Consider the following 14,513-nt stretch of genomic DNA (forward strand, 5'->3'; position numbering starts at 1 on the left):
ATCTGCATTGGCAAGTCCCCGTCTTCTATATTCCTTATGTGGGTTCATATACTTTTCAACAAACATACCATACATTGGGGCATATTTATGTTTGTGCGAGCAGAAATGATCCGATATTGCGGATCAGGTCCGCTACACATCGATAAATGCGAACAGCATACGCTGTCGGCATTTATCATTGCCCACGCAGTTTTTGTGAACTGCTGGTGCAATATCGCCCCCTGCAGATTTGCGGCCAATCGGCCACTAGCAGGGGGTGCCAATCAACCCGATCGTATTCAATTGGGTTGATTTCTGTCCGCGGCCTCAGAGCAGGCGGACAGGTTATGAAGGCTCGCCGGAAATATGATAAATATGCCCCATTATCTTGTTTCTCTATTAATAACTTACTTGTTGCCAGAATGTTTAAGATTTAGGTTTCTACTATTTCTCAAAACTAGATCCTGTAAGAGGAATGTCCAAACTTTGTAAAATACAGAAGTGAAAAACAAACACCTCAACATAAGTAGCTATACACCTCTCTTCATCCGCAGTAGTTGCTTCCTTTCCATACCTTTTACTCTAGTGTACACCACCTCTATTATTTTTTTGGAAACAATCTTTACTATAAAATCTGTTTTTTCAATTTCTCATTCTTTATCATAATCCTCTAGTTCTTGAATAATTTCTTCTGATTCTCTGGAATAGACTGTATATTTAATCTCTCTCACCACTTTGCGCATGTAGCAGGCCATTTGCAGTTTCCTTAAAGTACAATGATGTAATATACCTGCGCCATTCTCATATACCAGTCGAGAGGTAATTTTCTCACGGTCACCATCAGAAGAATTAATACATTTTAGATTTAATAAAGATGTAAAATTTGGACATATCACAAAATACTAAAAATCACCTTAGACTAAGACTTCGAGATTATCGGTATATTTATTTAAAAAGCTATACCATCTTCCTATATTTTCTTGGTGCATTTTAATATTATGTGTATGTAAAATAAATAAAAGATGCATACCCAAACGGTCTAAGAAAACTGAAAAGCATTTCAGTTTGTTGTGCAATCAGTAAAAGCAGGCTAGCTGAGAGATAAATATAAAGGCCATATAATACCAACTAGATGACATCCCTGCTTTTATGCTGCAGGTTTTCTGTCACCCTGACAACAGGGATCTAGAGTACTGAGGAGCTTGCATCATTATTCATTCTCCACACCACTGCCCGATTTAAAATGATGTGATTATAGATAGATCTCACATAATTGTATATATCAAGAAATTGTTGGCAAACTGTTTTTGTGAACAAAATATAAAACTATTGAAGTGGTTTGCAGTGAACAATGCAACATGTTTAATCTGTTTCTGTTATAGGGACAGTAAACCCAACATTTTTTTAATGCATTAGCTTCAAATTATTATTTATGTTAATCTTAAATACATGATGTAAATCTTTATTCTTCTTATATTAACCCCTTAGTGAACACAGCACTTTTCCATTTGTTGACCTTTGGAACCAGGGCTATTTTTACATTTCTGCAGTGTTTGTGTTTAGCTGTAATTTTCCTCTTACTCATTTATTGTACCCACACATATTATATACCGTTTTTCTCGCCATTAAATGGACTTTCTAAAGATACCATTGTTTTCAATCTTATAACTTACTAAAAAAAAAAAAAAAAAAAAAACACACACACACAACAAAAAACACCTTTTCTAACTTTTCAAAATCTGTTACACATTTAAAATCACCAAAAAAACACCCATGCTAAATAGTTTCTAAATTGTGTCCTGAGTTTAGAAATATCCAATGTTTACATGTTCTTTGCAAGTTATAGGGCATTAAGTACAAGTCGCTATTTCCAAACCATTATTTCTTTCAAAATTAGCGATAGTTACATTGGAACACTGATATCTGTCAGGAATCCCTGAATAACCCTTCTCATGTATATATTTGTTTTTAGTAGACAACCCAAAGTATTGATCTAGGCCCATTTTGGTATATTTCATGCCACCATTTCACCACCAAATGCAATCAAATTAAAAAAAAAATAGTTAATTTTGCACAAACTTTAGGTGTCTCACTGCAATACCCTTTGTTCAGAAATGGCAGGCATATATGGCTTTGGCATTGCTTTTTGGCAATTAGAAGGTAGCTAAATGCCGCTGCGCACCACACGTGTATTATGCCCAGCAGTGAAGGGGTTAATTAGGTAGCTTGTGGGGTTAATTTTAGTGTAGAGATCAGCCTCCCACCTGACACATCCCACCCCATGATCCCCCTCAAACAGCTCCCTTCCCTCCCCCACAATTGTCACCGCCATCTTAAGTTCTGCAGTGTAGGATCCCCCAACAGCTCCCTAACCCTCCTCCCTCTACCTATTTGTCACCATCTTGGGTACACTCAGACATGAGAAAGTGGCAGCAAATCTTTTTATTGCAGGTCACAGCACAAACAAATGTAGCAGCAACGTTGGTATACACCCTTATTTGTTGCTACTACATTTATTTGTGCTGTGACCTGCAAAAAAATAAATAAAAAAAAAATAAATAAAAGGGGATTTGCTTCCACTTTCTCTTGATTGTTGAATTATAGTTTTGGGGCTTTGAGTGGTTCCGCTCAGTGGCTGGCGATTCCCTCTGAGTGCCAAACTGACTTTTTTATCTGACCCCTCAATACACTCCCCACCTTCGTCTCCCACACGTATTTCCCCCCTCCATGAAGATATATCACAGTAGCAGGAACGCATGCTCGAACCCCGCTCATTTGAGCGCATACGCCCCTGTGCACTCCCTCTGCCGGCACTAACGGATGCGGTACTCATCTGCAGCGATGGGCCGCCCACTCGCCTCCCTTATATCCCTCCCACGCCACCGAGTGGCCCCCTCTGCATCGGTTGCCAAAAAAAAAAAAAAAAAAAAAAAAAAAAACCACGTCCTCGGCTGCCAAGGGGTTAAATTCTTCTGAATATTTAATAATTTCCAAGCCCTACGTGACTCAGTCATGTTGTGATTGTGCACAGTAGCGCACGCATGTGTAGAACGTTACCCCTAAGGTCACAGTGTTCTATCTAGCAGTCACGCTGATATAGAGTGTAATTATACACAACTCAGCAGCCAAGAGTGGGAAACGGATTGGTCTGATTGAGATCGCATGACTAGTCACTGGAGACAACAGCGGTGAGGTGTATACCTATTGCTTGTTAGAAGAGATGCCAATATAAAGTGGTTACACAGTTGCCAGGTTTGTGATGCTCGGATTTGTCTAGGTGAGGCCACGTGACCAGTCTCTGATTAGAACAGTGGCACAAAGTATGAAACACTGGAAGAACTATATTGAACAATTAAATTTATATTGGACTTGGTCCATGTCAATCGAGTGGTCACTTGGATGTATAAATGAGGAGACATCCTCAAATACTTCTTAAATGATTTTATCATTTTAGTGATCCTCTTTTTTGTGTATTATGGTATATTATCTGTATAATAGCTTTTTAAATGATCTGTTCTTTGTATGTGTAACAGTTCAGCACTTATACTGCGCTCTCACCACACTACCTGTCCCCTTGACCCTATCCCCTCACAGCTACTCCTCTCCCTCTCTGCTACCATTACCACTATACTCACACACATTTTCAACCTCTCACAGCACCAGTATATTTCCCTCAACTCTGAAACATGCACTAGTCACACCTATCCTCAAAAAACCCTCCCTTGATCCCACCTCCCCATCCAACTACCACCCTATTTCCCTCCTCCCTCTTACCTCAAAGTTTCTTGAAAAACTAGTATATGCACGCCTATCCCATTTCCTTACATCAAACTCCCTCCTTGACCCACTGCAATCTGGATTTCATCCCCATCACTCCACAGAGGCAGCAATTGTTAAGGTTACCAACGACCTACTTACGGCAGAATCAAAAGGCTACCTTTCTCTGCTTATCCTCCTTGATCTGTCCGCAGCCTTTGACACTGTTGACCACCCTCTTTTGCTCCAAACCTTCCAATCCTTCGGCATCTGTGACACAGCCCTCTCGTAGCTCTCTTCCTACCTGTCAAACCGTACCTTTAGTGTAGCCTTCTCTGGGGCCTCCTCTGCCCAGTCACCACTTTCTGTCGGAATACTGCAAGGCTCTGTCCCCTTCTCAATCTATACATCATCACTAGGTTCCCTAATAAAGTCCCACAATTTCCAATATCATTTGTATGCCGACGACACCCAAATCTACTTCTCTGCACCAGACCAATCTCCTTCCATGCTAACCCGTGTCACTAACCGTCTTTCTCACATCTCTTCCTGGATGTCCTCTCACTACCTCAAGCTAAATATCTCCAAAACTGAGCTCCTTATTTTCCCCCCTTCTTCCAAAATCTCCACCCCCAATCTCTCTATAACTGTAGACAACTCCATCATTCCCCCTACCCCGCATGCCCGATGTCTCAGTGTCACATTTGACTCAGATCTTTCTTTCACTCCTCACATTCAGTCCTTGGCTAAAGCCTGCCGCTTCCACCTTAAAAACCATCTCTAAAAATTAGACACTTCCTTACACAAAACACAACTAAGATTTGAATCCACTCTCTCATCCTTTCCTGCCTCGATTACTGCCATTCTGTCCTCTCTGGTCTCCCCACCTGCTGCCTAGCTCCTTTACAAACCATAATGAATGCCTCTGCCAGGCTAATCTTCCTTACATGTAGCTCTTCATCTGATGCACCTCTCTGCCAATCCCTTCACTGGCTTACTCTTGCCTCTAGGATCAAACACAAAATTCTTACTCTGACATACAACTGCACTGCTCCCCCCTATATCTCAGACCTTGTCTCCAGATACTCTCCCTCCCGTCCCCTTCGCTCTGCTCATGACCTCCTACTCTCCTCCTCTAGTTACCGCCTCACACTCCCATTTACAGGACTTCTCTAGACTTGCTCCCATCTTGTGGAAATCTCTGCCTCGCTCCACAAGACTCTCCACTAATTTTGAAAGCTTCAAGCTCTCCCTAAAGACTCTACTGTTCAGGGATGCATACAACCTATGCTAACCTTTCTTTATACCAGTTCCTCTCCTCAATCGCTATCCCATGAACCCCCTTAGCATGTAAGCCTAAGAGTCCAGCTGTTTGTAGATCACCGTCTTAAGAGCTGACTACCACAGTGCAACTCTTGGCAGGGCCCTCTACCCATTTGAGCCATATAATTGTTTTGTTGTACTTTGTTTATAGCGCTGCGGAATCTGTTGGCGCTCTACAAAATAAATAATAATAATAATAATAATAATAATAATATGCTCATTGGCCCTCCCGTCGTCATCACTGACAATCACATGACTTTATTTCTCATGTGTCCGGCTCTGTAGATTCATTAATTCTAATGCAGTGATTAGCTGTAATAAAATTAAGCTGCACTATGCCGTTCCCAGAATTTTTGTAGGATCGGCACTCTGCAAAATTTACAAGATATAAAAGTTAAGTGATTTTTCCAAATTATAAACGTATTACATATTATTTATATGCATAGTGTTGGTTGGTAATGTACTTTTAATATACAATAGTTATACATTTCATAACATCTTTATATTACAAGTTTTTTTGTTTTTTTTACTTTTTAATTTCACCTCGCTCTTCTTGTTCCTCTACCCCTCATCTTTCCCTTTTCAGAGTGTGTGTGGCGTAGAGAGGCACAACCCGCTATCCACATAGAGAATAATGAGTGGTCCAGAGTGTGAGAAACCCGCCCATGCGCCCTCTGTCACCATCGGCTTCAATATAAACAATGAATCACAGGATTCATTGTTAACATATCAGACAGGAGCGGATGCAAACGAGAGCGTGCAGCACAACAGAGCACAATTCCCCTTTATGAACAAGCGTTTGTGTAATAAAGTTTTTGTTGGCAAACATACTTAGTAAGTATTTATAAGCACCGCTGCGCTATTTCAATAGACCGCTGCTTACACCTTAGTATAATATCTGAATGACATAAGCAGGGGATTACCTGTTCCAAAAAGATAAACACGCCCAGAGTCAGGGATCACGACAAATGAAAAGCACATGCACATTCAAGTGAATGGGGCATTTTTTTTTTTTATTGTAAGTTCAGGTTTAGGCACACAAATCATTTGGGGGGGGGGGGGAAATCAGAAATATAAAACACAATAGACGTTTATTTGGCGATTTAAAATATAAATAAAAAAAGAATTCATGAATGAAAGGTTCCATTTTAAAAGATATTTAAAATGTTATTGAGTAGATTGATCAAGTTTAGCATCACTTTAAACAAATCATGCTTGTGTGTAAAAATTGTGCTTGGCCCATGGTCCCTTGACAGAAACATATTCTGTAACCTAAGTATTTTGCAAAAATGTTACAAATTGCATAAACCAGTTATGTGATTACTTATACTGTATCTCAAATTATTTTACAACTAACAATTGGCTACAGTTAAAGTGAAGGTAAACTTTGATGAATGAAAGTCTGTTTTTTAAAAATACTATTAAAAACAGGGGCACTTTCATTCATCAAAGTTTACAAATCAGCCGTTTTGATTAAAAACGTACCTTTTTTTCTTTTCACAGCTACAGCAGCTTTCCCCTCCTGGAAATCTTCTTTTCACACGTCAATGACTAATCAGGCTTCCTCCAATCACAGCATGGCCTTAGGCAATAACCACCCTGGGGGAAAGCCGTGATTGGAGGAAGGCAGATTAGTCATTGCCGACGTGTGAAGAGAGGATTTCCAGGAGGGGAATGCTGCTGTAGCTGTGAAAACAAACAAAGGTAAGTTTTTAATCAAATTGGTTGATTTGTAAACTTTGATGAATGAAAGTGCCCCTGTTTTTAATAGGATTTTTAAAAAAAAAAACAACAAAAAAAACCACACACAGGCTCTCATTCACTAAAGTTTACCTTCACTTTAAGTGAGATAAAATACTAACCAGACTTGAAATAAAACACTTTCATTTTCTAGGTTGGTCTTTAGTTTCTTTAGACATAGTGTATGTCTGCATTGCTAAACGCCCACAAAGGTCCAGATGACGAGTGGAGCACAAAATATTGCTTAAGCAAGCGCAATATTTGCGCAAAAGTGCGTTGGTGTTACAAGTTGAGCGCAATGCAAATGCGATTGCAGGGAAGCTTTGCGCTCACAAGAACACGCTTTCATAGGCTCCAACGGGAGCCTCGTTCTCATGCCGTCAGACAAGGCTGAGAACCTAGCTATAGGTTAATAGGTTTATATACACATATTTACAGTGAACACACAGTCCCCATAGACTGCAATGTAAAGGCACTTTTCAGTGCCATTTTTTTCTAGTACCCCATACCTGCACACTAACCTCTAAAAACTGCTTTGTGCAGTTCTAAAAAAAAAAAAAAAAAAAAAAAAAAAACACAACCCACCCACATGCTACCATTTCGGGGGCAATTAGGGGATATTTTTAAATCTAACCAGAGGTCTGACCTCTTGTAAATTTTTGGAGCGCTCATTTCTGCCACAAGCTTGTAGTAGCATTAACCAGCCACTTGTACTGGCTGGTTATATATTGTGCGCCCACAAATGGGCGAATTTGCCCGTTTAGAGGAGCGCAATAAAATTACCCCTCCACTTGTAACCTAGCCCAAAATGTTTTATTATACACAGTGGGGAGGGGGGAAGGAAGAAAAAAAAACAAAAACAAAAAGCACATTGCAAAGTTTATTATTTCTTTTTCCCACAGTGTTAATCTGACAGTTGTAGTTTTTCCACTTCCCTAGAAACACTGGCGTACTGTAGAACGCAGAATCCTAACAGTCTTACTTGCATAAACCTGATTGCATGATATGAGATCATTTATATCTGTCTCTAAGTGGCCTCATAAAAGTTAAAACAACATTTTTACACGCAAGTGGTGTGCCCAAGCAATGCAAAATTACATTGTACAGATTTTAAGAGATATAGATTTTATTTATATATATATATATAAAAATATAGAGATACACATACAGTTAAAACTGGCAAATCACAGTGAATGTGCGACCAGCACATTTGATTAAGAGTAGGAACAGCTAAAACATGCACTGAAAACATTGTGGCTCTTGTGCCATAGATTGTACAACACAGGTATAAAAGTAAGGTGCCATGGTATTAAAAATCAAATGCCTCTTTTATATTGTTGTTAAATATGTAAGGTTTAGTGAACACACTTTTTTTAAACATTCTTATCGAAAACTAATACCTATTATACAAACGCAATTTTAAAAACAAAATGCTATGTTGGAGGTAATAAACTAGTATAGATTAAAAAAACACACACACCACAACATCGGACCCAGTCTGCAATTTCACTTTCTCCTCACACCTTCAGTTCACTCTTGGGTCTGTTTATTCTACTGACACCTGTTGCACAATCAGCCCAGGGAATACAACCTCTAGTTCTTTCTCATGTGAATAAGCCAAGCAACACAATACGCTACATCTGAGCTCTAGTTATAAAATGTGTGGGAAGCATTGAGGAAGGGTATAGCTATACGATGTACAGCGCTACTCCCACTCCCATGTTTATCTCACGGAGCTCCTCCAGCTTTGCTCATGTAAATGGCACATACGATCTCAAACACAGGTTATCTTTTGCGTGTCTCATAAAACCATCATTTGCATCCTTTATACCGCAGCTTTTCCGTTGTGCGTGCTAAGGTTTTGACAGCTGTAATCACAAGTTGCCTCTTGTAAAGCTTATACACACATGCAATATATACCTCATCAACGACGTTTCCGTTTGCCATAAGGGACATGTTTCCTTATTTTCCTTAAGATGAGAAGGATAAATGTAAAATATAAACTCTTTTCATGTATTGTTATTATATTTGGAGTCACTTCCACAGCAATGGTTTCAATAGGAATCTGCCGCTGGTCGTGCTTCCCACTTGCTCATACACTCAATGCACTTGAGCTCTAGTTTCCTGGCCCTCCTCCTCCTTTTTTACTTAGGATCAAATCTCTTCCACTCCCTCCCACAACACACCTTCCAATGAAATATTTAAATGAGTGCTTTGCCCGACCGTATTCCCTGCAGACTTCGTATCCATTTCGCCAACTACCGAGAGTTTAGGTCCGCCCATTTCCTCTCGCAGGCACTGTCATGTTGCTCTCTTAAGGAGGAATAATACAGTTACTGCTCAGTTAATTGACTGGTGAAGTGGTTAATCAAACTTCATGTATGTAATGTTAGAAATTATGAAAATACTTTAATTTGCAACTAATTCAATAAAAACAGAGAACTGGATTTATTCAGAAAAGTAATCCATATAGAACAGTGATTCTCAGCTGTGAGAACTGTAGGTGAGGGTCACAAATTGCTTGTGATAGTGTGACAGAAACTGAGAGAAGTATCTAGGGCAACATTTATTAAAGGGACATGAAACCCAAAAAAAATCTTTCAGGATTCAGATAGAGAATACAATTTTAATCAACTTTCCAATTAACCTCTATTATTTAATTTACTTTCTTCTCTTTGTATCCTTTGCTGAAAGGTTTATCTAGGTAAGTTCAGAAGCAGCAAAGAACCTAGGTTCTATCTGCTGATTGGTGGCTGCATATATATAACGATTGTCATTGGCTCATCCGTGTGTTCAGTTAGAAAACAGTAGTGCATTGCTGCTCCTTCATCAAATTATACCAAGAGAATGAAACACATTAGATAATAGAAGTAAATTAGAAAGTTGTTTAAAATTGTATTCTCTGTCTAAATTATGAAAGATTATGAAATAAAAATTTGGGGTTTCATGTCCCTTTAAGCCACAAAAAATGTGTCTAAAAAGTCGCAATTATTTCCGCAATAGCTCGCATTGTGTAAAGTCCAAAATTGTCCCCATTATTTATCAAAATTATAGTGACATTTTTGGGCGAAAGTTTTTTGCGATGTCAAGCGAATGGCTGATCCAGTTTTCTTGCGAAAATATAATTTTCACTATTTTTATCAATCTTAACTTTAGCCACCAATAAATGGATTTTTTTTATCCTATTATAACAGAATAAATTAATCAAGTGATTGTACAAATGGTATTTCTTGTACATTAAATTTATTTTTATTCTGCCCCATCTTTGGCTCTCTTTCATTGAGGAAGATTGCACGTTTGTTGGAGCTTATCTTTGTTCTTTTTAGTACAGTTACTTCAATTGCACTTTAAATTATTTTACTTTTTTATAAATCTGTATATACCTTTTTTGTTATTTAGTTAATTATTATTCTTCAGGTTCTGTGCCTTGTTGTGGGCGATTTCTAACCCTAGATACAGCCATTACGACAAGAAAAAGAAATGTTTTCATTTCCCTCCAGACAAACAACATCGCTCCTTTTTTCACTACCTCACAACCTACAAATTGTCGAGATTAAAAACAGTGAGTATTACATGCGCCACTTTTCATAAATATATGAGAACTGAGAATATATACTGGCGTTTTAAAATGCCAGATGAGATTAATACAAGAATTAGGCATTTCCAGACAATTTATTCTCATATAGCAAAGGCTTGCGAATGGTCACGAGTCAATTTGTTCGCATATATGAAAAGTTGTGACTTTATTGGCGCATAACCTTTCATAAATATGGTGATATTATTTGTGAGGGTTTTTTTTATTCTAATTTTGATCAATTTTGCTCATAGTATACCATATACAAACTACATGCTTCATACTTGTCCCTCTTTAAAGAATAAAGGTGACCCCTGGACAGAAGGCATAGCCTAAGAGGGAGGGGGCCTTTAAACCAGGGAGGAAGCTGGCACTGGTTGATTAGTTTGAAGTGGAGTTTGAGCAGGAAAAGAGCAGACACAATAATTATACATTATTGAGAAGTCTCCTTCCAACCACCCCAATTTAGAGACTAGTTGTAGTGAAGTTGTTTCTAAATTGTCACAGCGTGGGGGGGGGGGGGGGCTAGCCCATTTTAAGTTTAAGAGTTATGGAACTTGGCCAGGGGTAATTGATCATTTTATGACTCCCATCGGGGTTCCCTGAAGTCAGATAGATGGGTTGGAGATACAGACTCAGCAAGGGTATTGTGTCCAGAGCCTTTAGGGGGTTACGACCGTCTTGACATTATGGTTGGTAAGAATAACGTTGCTGTTTTCAGTGCAATAAAGTTTAGAAGGGTTTTTGAAGTTATCTAAGTGTTATTTATACTGTTAATTTTATTTGTTGAATATCAAGTAATTGTATTAATAAAGAACCTGTGGTCAAAATGTTATACCTTAAAAAGGTGTTGTGTTTTTATTGAAAAGGGGTTGGAAAAAGGAGATTGTTTAATTTGTGAGGGGTCAGAATCTTGACGAATACTGGGGTCATGCTCCTTTAGAATAAGTCCCATAAATGTCCTATTTTTTGAAAGGTCACTACATTTTAATAGGCAATCCATTATCCTGTAAAACATTTATTATTATTATTATTATTGGTTATTTGTAGAGCGCCAACAGATTCCGCAGTGCTATTTTTCTTTTATGTTGCTTTTACTTGGTACATAAGAAAAACAGAAATCAGGATCTTACACTTCTGTGCATGTTTTTTTTTTAAATACAGTTTTATTAGGTATTCTAAAGTGCAAAGTTAAACAATACAAAACAAAAATACAGTATCATGGTATGAAAGGCAAGGTACACACTAGGATTTGCTAGTGCTACGAATAAAGGTGACTTTATTTATCCCAAGCTGAGCGCCCATTCGCCGCCCACAGCAAAACACAATTTTTTTTAATGTGGTGACGTTTTCACCTCTTAGCCAATAGTAGACACTACTGACAAAAGGAGTTTTGCTGTCGGCGGCCATAGGCGCTCAGCTCGTTATAAACGCGCTGCAAATAAAGGAACTTTCAGCATGACATTTTTTATACTTCATGACTGAAAGTCGCCTTTATTTTTAGCACTGGTAAATTCTAGCGTTTTTGAAATGATAGTATTTATCATCACTTTAAGGAGCATTGCAAAAAATGTAAGTACTACTGTTAATCCCCCTTAAGTGAACAAATACAGGGAAGCAGAGACTAAATTGTAGAGAGTTCTCTTGCTACTCATAAGGCTACAGGAATTGCCAGGGTTACAAAATCTGATACTTTAGAAGGCTGTTCTGTTCAAACACACCTTCTTGCAAGACAGCTCCATCACTCAATTGCTATTTTCATTCATATTCTAAGTAACTCATGGTTGAGTAAAACACGTCAAGTCGCCTAGACGTGTATTTTAATAGAAGCTCTTCAGTATTTTCAGAGGCAGTTGTGTATGTTTAATAAAGTTTACTTGAAGATTTCCTTGTACTAGGTTTTCTGTGAAGAAAGAAGTAACAGCTATAAGTGTTTTACCCTTTAAGTGATACGTATATTTTTAATGCATGTTCTGAATATCTTTGTGTACAGTATAACTTATGTTTTAAAAGGACCCTGTTAATAAGGAATTTGTTTTCAAATGCTCCTTACAGTGAAATTCAATTACCATTTTGCATTTTAGTTGTGATTGTCAATAACAAAACCATAAGAAAGTAGATGCATTAGCAGTAGTTTTTTTGTTTGTTTGTTTTTTAAGATATTCCTTATAGAAAAGATGCATTTTGTAACTCAATTTGTGCTATGTAAAATTATAATCACGACTACAGCCCACATGGCTAGATGGATTGACATGCTGCCCAAAAAAAAAACTTTTGCAGGAAATATAAATCTAAAAAAACAAAAATACTAAAATCCTTAAAAAAAATAGATGACAATAAATAACATAAAGAGATCACATGCTTCTAAAATATGAGTAAAATAGCTATGCTTGTTTTATTAAAGTAACACAGAAACTTACAAAGCATAATACGAATGTGTAAAATCACTGCATCAAAATTTAAATGGATTAAAGAGAAAGTGCAAAGCTTAAATGCACTAATACTAAAAAGAAGCCAATCTGAAGTGTAAATGTAAAATACAAAGCACAAAGTGTAAGTGTAACACAACTCTCATATCATCCAGTGCTATATTGGACTGGTCTTGTCTCTCCTTCACATACATCAAATAAGAGAGATCTCGCAGTACTGGAGAGTTCTGCGCTTTTTCTTTTGAAAATTCAGCCTTTGTGAAGTCTGAACTACAATTTCTCTCCAAGCTGGAGAATCTTTGAATATCAGGGCCTAAGTGACCTCATCTTAGCACACTCGGTTATTGGACCTAACAGAAGCGGACATTCCCCCTGCTCTAACTAGGGTGAACTGTATGGACACAGTGAAGCTGATGTAGAGATATTGAACAGGGCTAAGGGGAGCCCACGTTGGAGACCTGGTGCTTGAGCTGGAGAAGTGACCCAAGGCAAGTGCTGCACTTTGAATATCAGGGGCTTTCTCCTTGAGCATTGTAATCATCATACATAAATACTGGAAAATAGAAACTGGCTATGATCATACATTCATTTACATAGCATTTTTTCATCTTTTATGATTTGAAGCCATCACATTGCAGAGACAAGCTATTCTGGTTATCAATTGATGGTAAATATTCAATTTGTCTTTTACCATGAAGTTAAATAGTGGAAAGTGATGACATTAAAGTTTAAGTTTATGGATGCTATCAAACAAAAAGCAAGAACACCTCCATACAAACAAATTACACTATACTGTATGCAAAGTTGTGTTTTCTATTGAGCATCACATTCAACTGGACATAACACAACTTAGGAAGTAAAAGTACAGAGTGGCAGCAGCTGCAACAAGCTCATATGATGTATATTATCCTCATTCATGATAAAACAAGGACAACTTGATGAAATAGGAAAATCCTATGGTGCTGAAGAAGCTTTGCTTGTGTTATACAAGGCCAACACAACCTTTCTTTTCTAGCAATGAACTCATCTGTCATATGTAGTTTATTCAAGAATTACCAAGTGTAAGGCCATCACAATGAATATCCTGTCTCCTTTTCATGTACACAAAATAAGCAGTGAACTAGGATTAAATATGTATCAGTTTAGGTGAGCTTTAAACCATAAGGACATGAAGCGGGGTCCTGTCCTTGTAGAATGTTTCAGACCAACTACAGGGACCCAAATAAAACTACTGGTGTTTCAAATCACAGATTATCAGATCAGCATGTTTCCCATTGTTAAGTTTTCAGAAACCTACCAGTTACCAATAGCACAATGGTCCTTCAGATGGTATATCACTTACATTACAGGTGTTTGGATTGAGAACTTTGTAAAGTGTGATATGAAAATAACCATTTCAGTTCTAGAATAATAGTGAAAGTAGTAAATTAAGTATGTAGCTATTTGAGTTGGAGCATTATGAGTACAGTAGGCATGAGTGTACGGTTTGTTATTTGTATGCACTATACAATTACATTGCTTATTATACTTTTTTTAACACTTTTTTTGTAAATAACATTTTTTTTTAAAAATTTACGAGGTTTTCCTATAAAGTAAGATAAACATTGATGTATATTAATATTTTGGTTTATATTAATACCTATCGATTGGGGAGTATGCCGTGTGATTATAGTATTTCATGCAGCACTACTGCAATAGATGGAAGTGATGTG

At 37.7% G+C, this 14,513-nt stretch overlaps 1 protein-coding gene across 2 annotated transcripts in view; it reads right to left on the reverse strand.

Moving 5' to 3' along the window:
- Window positions 1-9,033, reverse strand: part of TTC39B (tetratricopeptide repeat domain 39B) — a 427,267-nt gene extending 418,234 nt beyond the window's left edge. For both annotated transcript variants that reach the window (XM_053702578.1, XM_053702579.1), the window contains exon 1: window positions 8,719-9,033. In XM_053702578.1, the coding sequence (XP_053558553.1) occupies window positions 8,719-8,754 (36 nt within the window). In that variant the 5' untranslated portion in view covers window positions 8,755-9,033. The remainder of the gene's footprint in view (window positions 1-8,718) is intronic.
- Window positions 9,034-14,513: the final 5,480 nt, after the last annotated feature.

Source organism: Bombina bombina, chromosome 2 (genome assembly GCF_027579735.1).
Source record: "Bombina bombina isolate aBomBom1 chromosome 2, aBomBom1.pri, whole genome shotgun sequence".
Classification (NCBI taxonomy): Eukaryota; Metazoa; Chordata; class Amphibia; order Anura; family Bombinatoridae; genus Bombina; species Bombina bombina.